The sequence below is a fragment of the Salmo salar genome, chromosome ssa04, assembly GCF_905237065.1.
Source record: "Salmo salar chromosome ssa04, Ssal_v3.1, whole genome shotgun sequence".
Lineage (NCBI taxonomy): Eukaryota > Metazoa > Chordata > Actinopteri > Salmoniformes > Salmonidae > Salmo > Salmo salar.
This window is the reverse complement of record NC_059445.1, coordinates 30,397,250-30,417,462: the sequence shown is the minus strand read 5'-3', so window position 1 is coordinate 30,417,462 and position 20,213 is coordinate 30,397,250. Positions and strand designations below refer to the sequence as shown.

The 20,213-nt window shown below is 41.2% G+C and overlaps 2 protein-coding genes across 4 annotated transcripts in view; one reads left to right on the top strand and one right to left on the bottom strand.

Moving 5' to 3' along the window:
* LOC106602819 (integrin alpha-X) overlaps positions 1-4,479 on the top strand; it is an 87,803-nt gene extending 83,324 nt beyond the window's left edge. For both annotated transcript variants that reach the window (XM_045716806.1, XM_045716805.1), the window contains exon 30: positions 3,920-4,479. In XM_045716806.1, coding sequence (XP_045572762.1) covers positions 3,920-4,237 — 318 coding nt within the window. In that variant the 3' untranslated portion in view covers positions 4,238-4,479. The remainder of the gene's footprint in view (positions 1-3,919) is intronic.
* The window catches only part of acadvl (acyl-CoA dehydrogenase very long chain), a 40,638-nt gene that overhangs the window by 3,436 nt on the left and 16,989 nt on the right, over positions 1-20,213 (bottom strand). For both annotated transcript variants that reach the window (XM_014195713.2, XM_014195714.2), the window contains exons 13-19: positions 19,112-19,174; positions 16,806-16,907; positions 15,546-15,643; positions 11,730-11,802; positions 11,544-11,616; positions 9,892-9,964; positions 4,585-4,660 (exon numbers count right to left, since the gene is read on the bottom strand). In XM_014195713.2, the coding sequence (XP_014051188.1) occupies positions 4,585-4,660; positions 9,892-9,964; positions 11,544-11,616; positions 11,730-11,802; positions 15,546-15,643; positions 16,806-16,907; positions 19,112-19,174 (558 nt within the window). The remainder of the gene's footprint in view (positions 1-4,584; positions 4,661-9,891; positions 9,965-11,543; positions 11,617-11,729; positions 11,803-15,545; positions 15,644-16,805; positions 16,908-19,111; positions 19,175-20,213) is intronic.

Below are 20,213 nucleotides of genomic sequence, written 5' to 3'. Positions count from 1 at the left end.
GGAGAGTTTATAGTCTAACCAGACACCTAGGTATTTGTAGTTGTCCACATATTCTAAGTCAGAACCGTCCAGAGAAATGATGCTAGTCGGGCGGGCAGGTGAGGGCAGCGATCGGTTGAAGAGCATGCATTTAGTTTTACTTTAAGAGCAGTTGGAGGCCACCGAAGGAGTGTTGTTTGGCATTGAAGCTTGATTGGAGGATTGTTAACACAGTGTCCAAAGAAGGGCCAGATGTATACAGAATGGGATTGTCTGCGTAGGAATCACCTGCAGCAAGAGCAACATCATTGATATATACAGAGAAAAGAGTCGGCCCAAGAACTGAACCCTGTGGTACCCCATAGAGACTGCCAGTGGTCCAGACAACAGGCCCTCCGATTTGACACACTGAACTCTGAGAAGTAGTTGGTGAACCAGGCAAGGCCGTCATTTGAGAAACCAAGGTTGTTGAGTCTGCCGATAAGAATACAGTGATTGACCGAGTCGAAAGCCTTGGCCAGGTCGATGAAGACGGCTGCACAGTACTGTCTTTTATCGATGGCGGTTATGTTATGGTTTAGTACCTTGAGCGTGGCTGAGGTGCACCCGTGACCAGCTTGGAAAGCGGATTGCACAGCGGAGAAGGTACGGTGGGATTCGAAATGGTCAGTGATCCGTTTGTTAACTTGGCTTTCGAAGACTTTAGAAAGGCAGGGCAGGATGCATATAGGTCTGTAACAGTTTGGGTCTAGATTGTCACCCCCTTTGAAGAAGGGGATGACCGCAGCAGCTTTCCAATCTTTAGGAATCTTGGACGATATGAAAGAGGTTGAACAGACTAGTAATAGGGGTTGCAACAATGGCAGCGGATAATTTTAGAAAGAGAGGGTCCAGATTGTCTAGCCCAGCTGATTTGTACGGGCCCAGGTTTTGCAGCTCTTTCAGAACATCTGCCATCTGGATTTGGGTGAAGGAAAAGCTGGGGAGACTTGGGCAAGTCGCTGCGAGGGGTGCGGAGCTGTTGGCCGGGGTTGGGGTAGCCAGGAGGAAAGCATGGCCAGCCGTAGAGAAATGCTTATTGAAATTCTCGATTATTGTGGATTTATCGGTGGTGACAGTGTTTCCTAGCCTCAGTGCAGTGGGCAGCTGAGAGGAGGTGCTCATATTCTCCAGGGACTTCAGTGTCCCAGAACTTTTTGGAGTTAGAGCTACAGGATGCAAATTTGATCGTCATCTAGGTAACAACAATAGACAAACACAGTCTGCTTAAACTAATAACACACAATTATATGTTTTCATTGAACACACCGTGTAAACATTCACAGTGCAGGGTGGAAAAAGTATGTGAACCCTTGGATTTAATAACTGGTTGACCCTCCTTTGGCAGTAATAACCTGAACCAAACATTTTCTGTAGTTGCGGATCAGACCTGCACAACGGTCAGGAGGAATTTTGGACCATTCCTCTTTACAAAACTGTTTCAGTTAAGCAATATTCTTGGGACGTCTGGTGTGAACAGCTTTCGAGGTCATGCCACATCTCAAATCAGGTTGAGGTCAGGACAATGACTAGGCCACTCCAGAAGGCGTATTTTCCTCTGTTGAAGCCATTTTGTTGTTGATTTCCTTCTGTGTTCTGGGTCGTTGTCCTGTTGCGTCACCCAACTTCTGTTGAGCTTCAATTGGCGGACAGATAGCCTATATTCTCCTGCAAAATGTCTTGATAAACTTGGGAATTCATTAATCCGTCGATGATAGCAAGCTGTCCAGGCCCTGAGGCAGCAAAGCAGCTCCAAAACATGATGCTTCCTCCACCATACTTTACAGTTGGGATGAGTTTTTGATGTTGGTGTGCTGTGCCTTTTTTTCTCAACACATAATGTTGTGTGTTGCTTCCAAACAACTCAACTGTAGTTTCATCTGTCCACAGAATATTTTGCCAGTAGTGCTGTGGAACATCCAGGTGCACTTTTGCAAACTTCAGACGTGCAGCAAATGTTATTTTTGGACAGCAGTGGCTTCTTCTGTGGTCCTCCCATGAACACTATTCTTGTTTAGTGTTTTACGTATCGTAGACTCGTCAACAGAGATGTTGGCATGTTCCAGAGATGTCTGTAAGTCTTTAGCTGACACTAGGATTCTTCTTAACCTCATTGAGCATTCTGCGCTGTGCTCTTGCAGTCATCTTTGCAGGACGGCCACTCCTAGGGAGAGTAGCAACAGTGCTGAACTTTCTCCATTTATAGACAATTTTCTTACCATGGACTGATGAACATCAAGGTTTTTAGAGATACTTTGTAACCCTTTCCAGCTTTATGCAAGTCAACAATTCTTAATCTTAGGTCTTCTGAGATCTCTTTTGTTCGATGTATGGTTCAGGCAATGCTTCTTGTGAATAGCAAACTCAAATTTTGTGAGTTTTTTTATAGGGCAAGGCAGCTCTAACCAACATCTCCAATCTCGTCTCATTGATTGGACTCCAGGTTAGCTGACTCCCGACTCCAATTAGCTTATAGAGAAGTCATTAGCCTAGGGGTGCACATACTTTTTCCAACCTACACTGTGAATGTTTAAATGATGTATTCAATATAGACAAGAAAAATACAATAATTTGTGTGTTATTAGTTTTAGCAGACTACGTGTTGACTGTTGTGACCTAGACGAAGATCAGATCCAATTTTAAGACCAATTTATGCCGAAATCCAGGTAATTCCAAAGTGTACACATACTTTTTCTTGCCACTGTGTGCGTGTGTGTGAGATATATATCTATATCTCTAACACCTCAAAAGTTTGGGGTCACTTAGAAATGTTGTTTTTGAAAGAAAAGCTAAAAAAAGTGTCCATTAAAATAACATAAAATTGATCAGAAATACAGTGTAGACGTTGTAAATGACTATTGTAGCTGGAAACGGCTGATTTTTTATGGAATATCTACATAGGCCCTTTATCAGCAACCATCACTCCTGTGTTCCAATGGCACGTTCTGTTAGCTAATCCAAGTTTATTATTTTAAAAAGCTAAAAAAAACTTTTGCAATTATGTTAGCACAGCTGAAAACTGTTGTTCTGTTTAAAGAAGCAATAAAACTGGCCTTCTTTAGACTAGTTGAGTATCTGGAGCATCAGCATTTGTGGGTTCAATTACAGGCTCAAAATGGCCAAAAACAAATAATTTTCTTTTGAAACTCATCAGTCTATTCTTGTTCTGAGAAATGAAGGCTATTCCATGTGAGATATTGCCAAGAAACTGAAGATCTCGTACAACGCTGTGTACTACTTCCTTCACAGAACAGCTTAAACTGGCTCTAACCAGAATAGAAAGAGGAGTGGGAGGCCCCGGTGCACAACTGAGCAAGAGGACAAGTACATTAGAGTGTCTAGTTTGAGAAACAGACGCCTCACAAGTCCTCAAATGGCAGCTTCATTAAACAGTACCCGCAAAACACCAGTCTCAACGTCAACAGTGAAGAGGCGACTCCGGGATGCTGGCCTTCTTGGCAAAGTTCCTCTGTCCAGTGTCTGTTCTTTTGCCCATCTTAATCTTTTATTTTTATTGGCCAGTCTGAGATATGGCTTTTTCTTTGCAACTCTGCCTAGAAGGCCAGCATCCCGGAGTCGCATCTTCACTGTTGACGTTGAGACTGGTGTTTTGCGGGTACTGTTTAATGAAGCTGCCAGTTGAGGACTTGTGAGGCGTATGATTCTCAAACTAGACACTAATGTACTTGTCCTCTTCACCGATCCTCCACCAAATTTCGCAGTGGGTGCGAGACACTGTGGCTTGTAGGACTCTCCAGGTCTCGCACCCAATGTGAAATTTGGTGGAGGATCGATGATGATCTGGGGGTGCTTCAGCAAGGCTGGAATTGGGCAGATTTATCTTTGCTTCCTTCTGCTCTGCCAATGTTCCCCAAATCTGAGGATTGGTTTTTCCCAACAGGACAATGCTCCATGCCACACAGCCAGGTCAATCATGGTGTGGATGGAGGACCACCAGATCAAGACCCTGTCATGGCCAGCCCAATCTCCTGACCTGAACACCATTGAAAACCTTTGGAATGTGATCAAGAGGAAGACGGATGGTCACAAGCCATCAAACAAAGCCAAGCTGCTTGAATTTTTGCACCAGGAGTGGCATAAAGTCACCCAACATCAATGTGAAAGACTGGAACAGAGCATGCCAAGACGCATGAAAGGTGTGATTGAAAAATCAGGGTTATTCCACCAAATATTGATTTCTGAACTCTCCCTAAGTTAAAACATTAGTATTGTGTTGTTTAAAAATGAATAGGAACTTATTTTCTTTGCATTATTCGAGGTCTGACAACACTGCATCTTTTTTTGTTATTTTGACCAATTGTCATTTTCTGCAAATAAATAAATGCTCTAAATGACAATATTTCTATTTGGGATAAATGTTGTCAGTAGTACATAGAATAAAACTAAAATGTTAATTTTACCCAAACACAGACCTATAAATAGTAAAACCAGAGAAATTGATCATTTTGCAGTGGTCTCTTAATTTTTTCCAGAGCTGTATGTATGTATGTATGTATGCATGCATGCATGTATGTATGTGTGTATGTGTGTGAGAGACACACTCGCCTCGATACACCAGGTTTCACACAGGATCTTCTCATGCTGGGCAGAGGCATGACCCTGGCTCAGAGAGCGGGATGCCCTGAAAGAGAGAAGGAAATATCATTCCAATTCATGCTTTCATCTTTTTCACAGAATATAGCATGTTACACAAATGGCAACCTATATTTCTACTGGAGTCGTTCCAAGCCATAACACCCACCATCTCAGATTGTTCTGAAATAGTTTCTGTAGTTAGAAACAGATAAGATTAGCATTCCTGCAACAACATTTCTGAGAATCTAAGCTAATTGATTCGATCCAAATTGCCCATTTTAATTTATAGGATTCATATAATGTATTGTTTAGTCATCCTAAGTAATGCATCCTCGGGGATTTTTAAATTTTTTATCCTTTTCAGAGAAATCTGTCATTGAAGTTATTCGGTTTAATTCCCATCCCATATCCTGATTTTACCAGGTTCTGACCTCTAGATGGTGCTGTTCCCCCTCAATGTTAACGGGATAGTTTACTCAAATTACAAAACAACATATTGGTTTCCTTAGTCTATGGACAAGGTATGACAGCAACCCAAGCTTTGGTTTTGTTTTCCTGGCCACTGTTTCAAATGCTAACATTTTAGCACTTGTGGCACAAATCCAATGCAAGTCAATGGTATATATTATTAGCATTTCCCGCTTCATATCCAAATCATCTATAAGTAGCATAATTGAGTTACTTTAGCCTGATTTGAACACGAATCGTAAAAATGCTAATATATGTACCATTGACTTGCATTGGATTTGTACCACAAACGCTAAAAAGCTATAATTTGAAACAGTTTCCAACAAAACCAAAGCATGGGTTGCTGTCATACACTATACAGCGCATTCAAAAAGTATTCAGACCCCTTCACTTTTTCCACATTTTGTTACATTACCATTTTTTTTTTTTTTAAATCCTCATTAATCTACACACAATATCCCATAATGACAAAGCGAAAACTGTTTTTTTAGAAATACTTATTACATAAGTATTCAGACCCTTTGAGCTCAGGTGCATCCTGTTTCCATTGATCATCCTTGAGAGTCCACCCATGGTAAATTCAATTGATTGGACATGATTTGGAAAGGCACACACACAAGTCTATATAAAAAAGGTCCCACAGTTGACAGTGCATGTCAGAGCAAAAACCAAGCCATGTGGTCGAAGGAATTGTCCGTAGAGCTCTGTGACAGAATTTTGTCTGGGGAAGGGTACCAAAGCGTTTCTGCAGCAATGAAGGTCCCCAAGAACACAGTGGCCTCCATCATTCTTAAATGGAAGAAGTCTGGAACCATCAAGACTCTTCCTAGAGCTGGCCACCAAACTGAGAAATCGGGGAGAAGGGCCTTGGTCAGGGAGGTGACCAAGAACCCGATGGTCACTCTAACAGAGCTCTAGAGGTCCTCTGTGGAGATGGGAGACCCTTCCATAAGGACAACCATATCTGCAGCACTCTATCAATCAAACACATGACTGCCTGCTTGGAGTTTGCCAAAAGGCACCTCAAGACTCTCAGACTATAAAACAAGTCTCTGGTTTGATGAAACCAAGATTGTACTCTTTGGCCTGAATGCCAAGCGTCACATCTGGAGGAAGCCTGGCACCATCTCTACAGTGAAGCGTGGTGGCAGCATAATGCTGTGGGGATGTTTTTCAGGGGCAGGGACTAGGAGACTAGTCAGGATCGAGGGAAAGATGAACGGAGCAAAGTACAGTGAGATACTTGACGAAAACCTGCTCCAGAGCATTCAGGACCTCAGACTGGGGAAAAGGTTCACTTTCCAAAAGGACAACGACCCTAAGCACACAGCCAAGACAATGCAGGAGTAGCTTCAGGACAAGTCTCTGAATTTCCTTGAGTGGCACAGCCAGAGCCGAGACTCAAACATCTCTGGAGAGACATGAAAACAGCTGTGCAGTGAAGCTCCCCATCCAACCTGACAGAGCTTGTGAGGATATGCAGAGAATGGGAGAAACTCCCCAAATACAGTGCCAAGCTTGTAGCGTCATACCCAAGAAGACTCGAGGCTGTAATTGATGCCAAAGGTGCTTCAACAAAGTACTGAGTAAACCAAGTAGAGTTTTCTATATAAAAATGTGCAAAAAATTCTAAAACCCTAGTTTTGATTTTTCATCATGGGGTATTGTGTGTAGATTGAGTGACAAAAATAATTTAATACATTTTTCAACAAGGCTATAACGTAACAAAAAGTCAAGGCGTCTGAATACTTTCCGAATGCACTGTATATACAAAAGTATTTTGACACCCCTTCAAATTAGTGGACTCAGCTATTTCAGCCACACCCGTTGCTGACTGGTGCATACAAATCAGGCACACAGCCATGCAATCTTCATAGACAAACATTGGCAGTAGAATAGCCTTACCTAAGAGCTCATTGACTTTCAACGTTGCACCATCATAGGATGCCACCTTTCCAACAAGTCAGTTCCTCAAATTTCTGCCCTGCTAGAGCTGCCCTGGTCAACTGTTAGTGCTGTTATTGCGAAGTGGAAATGTCAAGGACCAACAACGGCTCAGCCGTGAAGTGGTAGGCCACAGAAGCTCACAGAACGGGACCGCTGAGTGCTGAAGCGTGTAGCTCTCGGTTGCAATACTCACTACAGAGTTCCAAACTTCCTCTGGAAGCAACGTCAGCACAAGAACTGTTCGTCGGGAGCTTCATGAAATAGGTTTCCATGGCCGAGCAGCCGCACACAAGACTAAGATCACCATGTGCAAGGACAAGTGTAGACTGGAGTGGTGTAAAGCTCGCCGCCATTGGACTCTGGAGCAGCGGAAACGTGTTCTCTGGAGTCATGAATCATGCTTCACCATCTGGCAGTGCGAATCTGGGTTTGGCGGATGCCAGGAGAACGCTACCTGCCCCAATGCACAGTGCCAACTGTAAAGTTTGGTGGAGGAATAATGGTCTGGGGCTGTTTCTCATGGTTTGGGCTTGGCCTCTTAATTCCAGTGAAGGGAAATCTTAACGCTACAGAATACAATTAATGACATTCTAGACCTTTCTGTGCTTCTAACTTTGTGGCAACAGTTTGGGGAAGGCTCTTTCCTGTTTCAGCATGACAATGCCCCCGTGCACAAGCGAGGTCCATACAGAAAATGTGGTTTGTCGAGATTGGCATGGAAGAACTTGACTGGCCTACATAGAGCGTTGACCTCAACCCCATTGAACACCTTTGGAATGAATTGGAACACTGACTGGGTGATTAGCCAGGCTTAATTGCCCAACATCAGTGCCCGACCTCACTAATGCTCTTGTGGCTGAATAGAAGTAAGTCCTCGCAATAATGTTCCAACATCTAGTGGAAAGCCTTCCCAGAAGAGTGGAGGCTGTTATAGCAGCAAAGGAGGGACCAACTCCATATTAATGCCCATGATTTTGGAATGAGATGTTTGACAAACCTTTGGTCATGTAGTGTACCTTGTTAATAGACTGCTTACAGGCACAGGCATCAATTTGGTATGGCAGAGTATTTAAAAAAATATATATAATAATAAAAAATAAACGTTTTTTTTTAAATGTAACTAGGCAAGTCAGTTAATAAGAACAAATTCTTATTTTCAATGACGGACTAGGAACAGTGGGTTAACTGACTTGTTCAGGGGCAGAACGACAGATATTTACCTTGTCAGCTCAGGGATTCAATCTTGCAACCTTTCGGTTACTAGTCCAATGCTCTAACCACTAGGCTACTTGCCGCTCCCAGTCACCATACCCTAACTTAACAACAATTTGTAAAAAAAATTGGCTACTAAAATCATTCCAATTCTGATTAAAAGTCAAATGCAGTTTAGCGGTTTAAGGGCTGGCTTTAGGACCATGTGGACTGCTCAGAGCTGGCGGGGTCTTTGCCTGGCTGGCTTTGGGACTAGAAAATCGATGCAGCTGCAGTGAACAGCAGAACGTTTCTCTCAAAACAGTGGAGAGGTAGAAGACAGCTCTAGTAGAAAACTGCTGTTTAACCTGACATGAAACTAGAATTTTTAATACTGGGGAGGGATTAAAAACAATTTTTTCACCTAATCGCAGGAATAGCACCCTTTGGTGTTCAGAATCTGATAATATCAGCATGTAGGATGGGACATAAATCTACATTTCAATGACGCCTAGTTACTTTACCCTGCCTTCATGAACATATCTACCTCAATTACCTCATACCCCTGCACATTGATCTGGTACTCCCTGCACATAGCTCCACATTGATCTGGTACTGGTACTTCCTGTATATAGCTCCACATTGATCTGGTACTGGTACCTCCTGTATATAGCTCCACATTGATCTGGTACTCCCTGTATATAGCTCCACATTGATCTGGTACTCCCTGTATATAGCTCCATTATTGTGTATTTTATTCTTTGTGTTACTATTTTTATTTCTTTTTTTTACGCTGCATAGTTTGGAAGGGCTCATAAGCAAATATTTCATGGTAAAGTCTACACCCATTGAAATTCGGCACATGTGACATAAAATTTGATGACTAATTTCTCTGAAGAGAAAAATAATTTCACTGAGAATACATTACATAGGATGAAGAAACAATACTTTGAGCCGCAACTCCATACTACATGTCAGACATAGAGAACTGATACTACATACTCGTTGTTGGGGTGGGATTGGCAGGGGTGTGGTGGGATTCCTCGTCTAACTCAGTGTTAGAAAAAAGGTTTTGTCCAAATCGGATGTTTGGTACTATATTTACTGAATATTATATGATTCCTATAAATTAAAAAACGGCCAATTTGGAAGCATTTAAACAGCTTAAAGAAAAATTCCACCCAAAAACTATATTTTGGTATTTGTTTCATTAGTCAATTGCTGATGTAGTCCCAAAACGTTTTGCATGTCAACAATCAAGATCTATAACTTTCAAAATACAGAAATGCAGCTTGTATGATGCTGTAGATCTTGATGGCTGACATGTAAAACATTTTGGGACTAATGAAACAAATACCAAAATATCGTTTTTGGGGGGAATTTTCCGTTAAATTTCTCAGAGATCCAATTATATTTCAACTAAATAATGATGCAGGAATGTTAATCTCATTTGTTTCTAACAACAAATTATTTCTGAGCAATCTGAGATGGTGGGTGTGGAAATCCTCTTTTTGAAGTGGAACGACCCATTGGGTAAGAGTGGACCAGAGAGCAACGTTGATGTCACAAAAGCAAAGAACATGCCGTACAGTATAATAAACACCAGACAACATACAGATTCTAATACAGCATTTCTACAAATAAAACATGTTTAGTAAGGATCAGTATTACCTGGACAGGACAACAACCATAGCATACAGGTCAATGGCACTGTCTGCCACTCTCTTCAGCACAAACTGCTCATCTGCAATGGAGAGGAGAAATAACATTAGAATACAACCACATAATATTGGCCATTAAACACTACCCAGCTAGCACATAATGTTCTGAGAACCATATGTTTCTTAGAGCGTGTTGTCCTATGGTTATTTTACATACAACCTTCCCACAACGTTCTGGGTATGGTGCAGGATACCCAGCTAGCAGCATAACATTTTCTACAGGTTTACTCATGGTTCTATTTAAAAGGCATGTTCTCAGAGCATTCAGAGAATGTGAAAACGTTCTTCTGTGGGAATTTCAGTACTTCTGCATAACGTTTTGAGGGCATTTTGAAGTTAAACCTTACTAATGCTTGTGTACTGAAATATCTGTCTTTAAGCCTAGACGTTGGGCTTGAGATTGTCAAAGAAAATAACTCATAAGATAGAAAAGTGTGTCTGCGCATTAATAAGAGGCCTGTTGTAACTGTTCTGTGTGTGTAGAATGACCCCATGATATCTGGCCGCTCAGCCAAGAACTGCCAGAAACTAACTGGTTCCTCTTAGCTTAACTGAAGACAGAGCAGTGTTAAATTAAAAGTGTTCAATTCTGCACACCCGTGACAGAGCTATTGTTCTGTTTGGAGCCTGTTTCTGGGCGAAAGATTCATAGTTTGTGTGTGTGACCAGTACAACCATACATCATCTGGGCCGACAGTTAAAGGCACTCGCTTGCCCAGCTTGGGGGAACCGTTGAGCTACTTTTAGAGGTAGTATGTCTGGAGTGACTTCCTGTCATTCTGGCCATATTGTCCTCACACAGGTGCGACAGACTGAGGCAACCTTTTCACCCAGTTGTCTCCCCACACACACACACACACACACACACACACACACTGCAGATGCTTGCATTGGGTAGCTTGACTATATAAATGATCCTGTACAGGAGGCTCTCACTCCATTTCACCTGCGTGGGTGGCACGACCAGCCTCCTTATTATACTTTTTTTATAAAAGTAATACCTTGATTGATTATTGATTTTGCCTCTCCTCATTATTAATTAAAGGTAGAATTTCCACCACCGTTTTCTGCAGGTTTCCTCATGGTTCGTTTTAAACTCAAGTTCTCAGAACATTCAGAAAACTTTCCATAACAAACACAAGAAAACATTAGTAACGCTCAAATAACGTTCTAAGAATTATTTAAAAACATACATTCCATTCTGAGCTTCAACAAAACCTTTCTCTATCCTCTCACTTGTTATGGGGTCTGTTTGAATAGACAAAAATGTACAGCTTTGTAACAGTAAAAAAAAAAAAAAAAAAACTTGACATGCTACCTTCATCCTGGTTCTCATAACCTCCCAGCAACCTAAAAATTGATGTTCCCAGAACAGGGGAAAATGTTCACTTTCGTTCTCAGAGCTTTTAAAAAATATTTAGTTTTATTAGTCAGGAAATGTATGACTTTGTTCCCAGAACCAATGGGAAAACAAAAACCTACGTTCCCACAAATTTCAAGGATCCAAATTTCAAGGATCCAAAGTTGGGTATCCTTAAATCAGGTTCACACATTTAGTTCTTCTTATGTACTGTAGGTTGACAGTGCATTATCAATACTCACGGAGGATGTTCTTGCCGTGTTTGAGCAGCATATCCTCAACAGTGACTCCAAAGTGCTCGATAGCTTTAACAGCCTGGAAGAAATACAGACGTCAATCAACTGGGAGTCTTAGACTTACAGTGACATTATGGCACGGATGGATACATACAGCCACGGAGGTCAATGCAAGCTTTGAATCTCTCTCACCAGATCTCCACTGTGAGACAGCTCAGGATGGATTGATCCCTGTAGAGTGAGGCCAGTGCTCAGACCTGCCCTCCTGGATAACAAGAAAGAGACAGATGGTTAGGGAGTGTGTGTTGTAGGGCTGTCCGAGTAAAATAAAATAAAAATTGGTCGACCAAGAGTTGTCTGTTCTTTCGACCAATCGATTGGTTGACATTTTTAAACATGTATTTTTCCATATATTGACACATCCTATGTGGTTGAATCACATCAACTATATTCACTGAGCTTGTCTGATGATTTAAGCACACTGTCTGATGAAATAATTAAGACACACAAATGACTAGAGAGAGTCCGACCAGCAATTGATTTGATTGTGCCGGGCCAGGCTCAGACTTGCTGTGCTAAAAAGAAAAGACAGCGAGTGACTGACTAGCACCCGTTGTCTCTCTCTCCTCCCTGCTGTTGCGACCACAACAGAACATCAAAGTGTTAATCGCGCTGTCCATGTTGCTGAAGCTGCAACATAATTACAGCCATTTCTGACTGAAGTTGTTTTCGAAATCCCTCATTTGTTTAGGAAAAACATTCCCTTAACCCTTGCTCTCTTTACGTGACGCATGCAAGTAACCTAAGACCTGTTCGCACTGGACTAGTATTACTAGAGAACGTTTGTCATGTAATTATTACTCCAGAATGTCCCTTATTCCAGAGGATGATTCGGATAGGAAGGCGTGAAGATAAAGTATTTCAACATGTCCAGGTGATAAGGTCACACTGAGAACTCCAGCTTTCTTCCCAAGTTTCTAAACCATCTCTCCTTTAGTGTAGCCATAATATTTGAATTGAGGAAGTGTGATCATAATCATTAAGATTTTTTAGCGAGCCACAGTACGTCCTAAATTCCCCCCAGCCTTCAGATGTGAGGTAAACAGTGCAATTGCACTTGAGATGCATTTTAAGGCTATGGATGAGAAAGCAACTTATCCTTTCCAAGTGTTTAGGTCAGTTGTATGCTGCTGCTTTGCCATCTATTAACAGCAAGGGTTGCATTAAATAGGCTCAATATTTCTTACTGATGCATTTGGTAATATTCAAATGAAAAGCACAAAACAAACAAAGCATTCACTGTAAAAGTTTATCAACTCTATATGAATGGCCTACATGCAGCCTATGCACAGCACTTATTTCAATTTATCCAATCAGTTGTTGTTTTCTTGTGAAAACCGCAAGCAACATCTGTCAAACGCAAGCATTTCTCTCAAAACACAGGGATGTCGATTCGCTGGGACTAGTATTACCAGAGGACCTTGGAGTTCGCCAAACAAATATAGGTTATTCTGGTTGGAAATGTTACTCTCCATAAGTGAGACCAAAAAAATGACAGTCCAAAAGGTGTAGCCTACAGTTTTGCCTGAAAATAATTTGATGAACGCCCATCTGTGATAAGCCTACCGTTTGTAAAGCACCAAAAAGCAACATCCAGACAGGACCAAAAAAAGATGTTTGCTCGTGCTTACTAGGTTGTAGCCTACCATGTCGGCCCACAATGTAATTTTATGAATGCCCATCCATCTGGTAGGCCCACCGTTTGTAATACAGGCCATTACATTGGCTTTATTAGTCCTGATTCCTGTGACTAATCAATTTGGCTATTTAAGCACTGAACTTCAACTACCCAACTTTGTCAGGAGTTATCCCGAGCCTATTTGCAATGTATTTACACTGCGGGAAATGTAGAAGTATTTTCTTTTTTGTTATGATCAGCTTGTCAAAAAAATTTACGGATACAAACTTGAAACCATCGATCATGACAATGGGGTGAAACTCCTGGACAACAGTTCTGATTGTCCACCTTTATTACCGCAAAGACTAAAAACAGTTGAATTCATTCGTGAATTAAATTTCCAAAATCTAAAAGGTTTATTTATTGTTTACCGTAAGTTCCGGACTATAAGCCGCAACTTTTTTCCCAGCTTTGAACCTCGCGGCTTAAGAACAAATTCTTATTTACAATGACAGCCTACCCCAGCCAAACCTGGACGCTGGTTAAACAATGACGCGGCTAATATATGGATTTTTCCCGCTTTCAATTTTTTTTCTAAAAAAAAAAAACATTCTGTGACGTGCTCAGTTTTTTGGCGGCATGAAGCTTTCATTAGACCAATGAAATTGCCGAACGGGTTAAGGTCAAACAACTTTTTTTGTTTACTGTTTAGATTAAATCGAGCGCTCTCAAACTTCCCATCATTCTGATTACGGTAGTCATTTTGTCACCCTCATCATGGCAAAGACACGGAGAAATGCATATGATGCAGCTTTCAAGTTGAAGGCGATTGATCTGGTTGTTGGAAAAGGAAATAGAGCTGCTGCACGGGAGCTTGGTCTTAATGAGTCGATGATAAGACGTTGGAAACAGCAGCGTGAGGAATTGACTCAGTGCAAAAAGACAACTAAAGCTTACTGCTAATGTTTTATTTTTTGTTACAAGCCGTGTTTCGTTAAAGCCTATTTATTTTTGTTACAAGCCGTGTTTCGTTAAAGCCTGTGTAAAGTTAATTTGTTTCAATGTACCGTTAGGCACCTGCGGCTTATAGACATGTGCGGCTTATTTATGTTCAAAATAATACATATTTTTTAAATTCAGTGGGTGCGGCTTATATTCAGGTGCGCTTAATAGTCCGGAAATTACGGTAAGCTAATTATTCAAGGCAATTCAATTATTATTTATTCAATTTATTTCCTTTTAAAACTAAAATGCTTGATTGCATTTCAAATCATGAATGACATGAACAAATGAATGATTTATTGATACAGTAGCCTATAGAAGTATTGAAATATAGACCTAAGTAAGTTATGGTATTAAAGACTAAACAGGATGTGCTCTTAGGCCTACAGCTCGACGGTGGTTATACAAGGCTGCTTACTAAGACTCCTAATGATAATGACATTAATTATTATACAAATAATAACAATAAAAAAGAGTTGTTGTTATTATTATAAATATTTTTTATATTCCAACAATTTAGAACAGTGTAAACAGTAAATAAATTACAAATAATACCAGAGGCTGTTCTAAAATTTAAAAAATAAAATAAAGTGTAGCCTTTATTACAGCAAAGTAAAGATTAAAACAGCCGAATTTGTGAAATTGTTTACTTGACATGTTGTCCTAGACTTGATGCTCATCAGTAGGCTATTAAAGAAACATTCAAACAGGCAACAGAAGCAGGATCTGTCTTATTGCTGTAGATCTATATATTGATGATTTATAAAGCCAGGCACATTAACAGTTAGACTTAATTATAGGACCTAATTATGTTGGGGTTTCCCCTCTCCTCACTTTTCTTAGACAATAAGTCAAGGGCTTCTCATCTCCCTCTGCTGCTGCCTCCGCCGCATTGTTCTCAACACCAATATGCTGGTTAACTTCACTATTATGCACATAAAAACATGGTCTAGGAAAAGTCGCCAATTCAACAGCGCACTGATGTGTTTCAGAACCGTGGACAGCGACCGCTATCCAACGGGGGAGAAAGCGCATTTGTTTTAAAATAATATCATTTTTATTAGTGTTACACCATCATTCTTATGTAATATATCCATATACAATTACAGTAGCACGTCTTGGACTGAGCCATCCCCACGGCCTCCACAATGGATCAGTCCACTCAGCGCAAATCAGACATGTGTCTTGTACACCATGATATTTTTTTGTATTTGTTTTTTTGCTACTGCTCGACTAAAGAAATCTCGGTCGACCAAACAATCGACTAAATGGGGTCAGCCCTAGTGTGTTGACAAGTGGGCTTCTTAAACAGTGTGTTACACACTGACCTCTTGGCCCTCTTGGTCATCTCTCCAGCCAGCAGCCCAGCGTTGCCCAGAGGGTTCTTCAGAGCCTTCTGTAGAGACTTCAGGTGCTTCCCTGCATCCTGGAAACAACAGGAAGATCAATACCATTCACTCTCCATATCTCACACTGACATAGAAAACGCCATAGGAATATAATTACTACAACATTGCTGTCTCTGCCTGGCCGGTTCCCCTCTCTCCACTGGGATTCTCAGCCTCTAACCCTATTACAGGGGCTGAGTCACTGGCTTACTGGTGTTCTTCCAAGCCGTCCCTAGGAGGGGTGCGTCACTTGAGTCACTGACGTGGTCTTCCTGTCTGGGTTGGCGCCCCCCTTGGGTTGTGCCGTGGCGGAGATCTTTGTGGGCTATACTCGGCCTTGTCTCAGGATGGTAAGTTGGTGGTTGGAGATATCCCTCTAGTGGTGTGGGGGCTGTGCTTTGGCAAAGTGGGTGGGGTTATATCCTGCCTGGGGGTATCATCGGATGGGGCCACAGTGTCTCCTGACCCCTCCTGTCTCAGCCTCCAGTATTTATGCTGCAGTGGGGGTTTTTTTCTCACTCACTCACTCTCTCACTCTCTCACTCTCACAGCCCTAGGACCATGCCTCAGGACAACCTTGCATGATGACTCCTTGCTGTCCCCAGGCCACCTGGCCATGCTGCTGCTCCAGTTTCAACTGTTCTGCCTGCGGCTATGGATCCCTGACCTGTTCGCCGGACGTGCTACCTGTCCCAGACCTGCTGTTTTCCACTCTCTAGAGACAGCAGGAGTGGTAGAGATACTCTCAAAGATCGGCTATGAAAAAGCCAACTGACATTTACTATTGAGTTGCTGACTTGTTGCACCCTCGACAACTACTATGATAATTATTATTTGACCATGCTGGTAATTTATGAACATTTGAACATCTTGGCCATGTTCTTTTATAATCTCCACCCGGCACAGCCAGAAGAGGACTGGCCACCCCTCAGAGCCTGGTTCCTCTCTAGGTTTCTTCCTAGGTTCTGGCCATTCTAGGGAGTTTTTCCTAGCCACCGTGCTTCTACACCTGCATTGCTTGCTGTTTGGGGTTTTAGGCTGGGTTTCTGTACAGTACTTTGAGATATCAGCTGATGTAAGAAGGGCTATATAAATACATTTGATTTGAAATTTGATATATTGGGTAGACTAAATTCTATTTCTATTTCAAATACAAAGACAGTATGATCATTCAGACAAAAAGCGTGACATGTAGTGTACCTGGAATCCGTTGAGAGCCACAAACAGTCTGAGAATGTCGTTGGTTCCCTCAAAGATCCTGAAGATTCTAAGATCCCTCATCACCCTCTCCACACCAGAGCCCTGGATACAGACCACAGGAAACAGCCATTAGACGTCAGTCTTCAAAGGCACCACTCCTAGTCACTCCCAGTAAGTACACACACCCAGCGTAAAACAATAGCGCCTCTCTGTAGTCATGTCTACACACCAACAATGTCCATTGTAGTGATCTACATCTATTTCTATGTAAGACGCTGACATTAAACCAGGGATGAAAGTACGCCGTACCAGTCGAACATGAGTCTATCACAATAGTTAAAACAAAGATGCCAAAAACTCTAGGCTATTATTTATCATTACCCCATGTCAGTCGCATGAAACATGAGCGAATGGACTTGAAAACATGTAGAATACACTCCACAATGCAGTTTGTAGAATGTCTCTGTTCTCATCGTGCCAAAGGCAGAGATGAGTGGCTGAGACTGAAACGCACAGACAGCAGATGGCACATCAATTCAGGTTACAAGTGTAGGTAGGCCTAATAAATTACAATCACTGAATTTCATTCATTAGATTTTTTTGTGTTTGTAACAGATGTCTTTTCCATTCATTAAAATGGCGGGTGTACAGTGCACTGTACGGTTGCAGGAATTATTTTAGAGTGGACGAATGCCCGCAGGTAGGCAAGCTTACAGGAGCCTACTGAATTGATTGTTTGACAGCTCAAAACAATGTTTTAATGTTGTATAGAGCTGGTCTTCTTTTTAAACAATCCTTATTAAGAGCTGTCATTTTATTGTGAGGAACTGCAGTTTTAATCAGACATTTTTTCTGTTTCGTCCTCTGTTATGTGAGTGATCCATCAAGTTTATGACACATTAAAAAAGGTCATGCAGGCTTTATCTGGATCACAACTGTTGACTCCTCTATTTGGTTAGACATTGAGACTTTTTTTCCTAAATACTCCTTACAGGATATTTTATTTTTCAGAAGCTTCAAATCTGTAAAGGATCACTGCAATAACCCCATTCCACTTAACACTCAAAGCATGGAGGTCAGTTCAATGTTTTTTGGGAAGGTCCAAACAAACCTCTGCTCTTACCACAATTCTTAACAACCCAGATTTTGGTCCAGGATTGCTGGATGCTGGCTTTAACTTTTGGCTTAATAAGGGCATGGGCAGACTAAATGATTTATTTGCTGATTTTATTGTCATTTGAGCAGATGGTTGAGAAATACCGACTTCCTCTTTCTACAAGTAAGACATTATATTTTGAAGAGCACCACCTTAATTGGCAACCTGACGTGTCTGTCATTGAATTAATGCTTTTTTCCCCCACAAAGGAAAATGTCTAACTTTGTTTTATGATGCTTTAATGTCCTTTTCTACTGTTGACACACAGAGGGTGAAACAAGTGTGGGAGAAAGAATTGTCTGTTACTATTGACGAAGAGATGAGGGAGGACATTTTGGAGATATGCAAAAACAATATCTATCTGTAATCGTACTAGAGCAATCCAATTAAGAATAATACACAGATTGCATATATCCCCAGATCACAGGCATGCTTTTAGCCCCTCTTCCTCTTCTCCTCAGTGTCTTAAATGTAAAACTTACACAGGCACCCTAACACATTGTAAAACAGATCACTTCTACAAAGTATGGGAACCTTATCTAAATGACCTAGAACCTGAGGTATCAGCTATTATGCTGCAAGGATTCTCTTAGAATGGTGGTGATCTATTTGTTTCAGAATTACACTGTACGTTCCATGTGTTGGACTTCTTTATTAATAACTTCTTTATTTAAACTGAGCTTTTGTGTTTAATTTCTGTCTGTATGTTCGTTTCAAATGTAAGTATTGAGAGATACAATGACGGAGACAGGGTGAGAGTGGCGGAGAAGATGAGATTATATATATATATATATATATATATATATATATATATATATATACATACATACAGGTGTGTGTAAGTGTGTGCTGTTTTTTTTTGCATCTCTTAATTTGGGTGAAAATTGTGAAATTCCAATAAAAATATTGTTACAAAAAATGTAAAAATAATATTTACTTCCAGGTCCACAGAGATCCTATTGAATTAATGGGGATTCTATATGTCATTCTATTAGGCCCATAATTTTTTTTTTGTGCATACGCATACTGGGAAGAAATTCTATCTATTTTCACCCCTGTATAAAACCATTATATTTCTATGTACGACACACACATAACCACCCCCAACAATCCCAACAATCCCAGCAGCCATCCAGTGATGCAGACTCACCTTCATGAAGCCCATTCCTCCCATGACCTGGATACACTCATCAGTCACTTCCCAGGCAGCCTCCTACACGAGAGAGAGAGAGCCAAGGTTATTATAGTTTTGGGCTTTTATACAGTGGGGCAAAAAAGTATTTAGTCAGCCACCAATTGTGCAAGTTCTCCCACTTAAAAAGATGAGAGGCCTGTAATTTTCATACTTATTTTCCACCATCATTTGCAAATAAATTCATAAAAAATCCTACAATGTGATTTTCTGGATTTTTTTTCTCATTTTGTCTGTCATAGTTGACGTGTACCTATGATGAAAATTACAGGCCTCTCATCTTTTTAACTGGGAGAACTTGCACAATTGGTGGCTGACAATACTTTTTTGCCCCACTGTATTCGTTTTTATTTCTATTAGTTAAGATTATTTTGTTTTACAAAAACATTTTTATTTCATTTTTATATTATTTAGTTTCAGTTTGAGTGTTAAGGACAGAAAATAGCCAATGCGTGGGAGGCTAGGAGTTATTTATGTGTTGTGTAGTTTGTGTGTTTTTGGGGATGTCACTTCTTGCCACTGTGGGGCAGTAGTGCATAAGGTGATGGGGCAAGCCACAAGTTAGGTTGGGTTTAAAGGTAGACTCAGTGAGATGACCTAGAATAGATGCACAAAGTAAACAGTAGTAGTGGGTCAATTTCCACAACAACCAGGAGCCTTGGAGCGCCAGGCTAAACTTCTCTGCTGTTGTAGCAGCGTGAAGTAGAGGCACGGGTCCGACAGATCCGATATCCGACCCTGGACCCGAGCGGGTACGAGTCCTAAATTCTGACTTTTGTCTCGGATCTGGGTCAGTTTGATATAATTGCCATGAGTCTCAGGTATGTGCAATTAAAATGGATTTACCGACTGGACCTGACTGAACCATGCTCAGTTAATTGAATGTATGCGAGTGGATGAGAACTGTGTTGTTATCGGCGTCAGCCAATTGCAACACAACAAAACGTATAGCTTATGTCCAGCTGAAACTGGTTTCGGCTGCTCACGTCACATGTTCCTGCTGCTGAGGAGAGAGAGAGCGCGCAAGTGAAAGGAGCCTTAGCTACTGTTGATAGCAAAG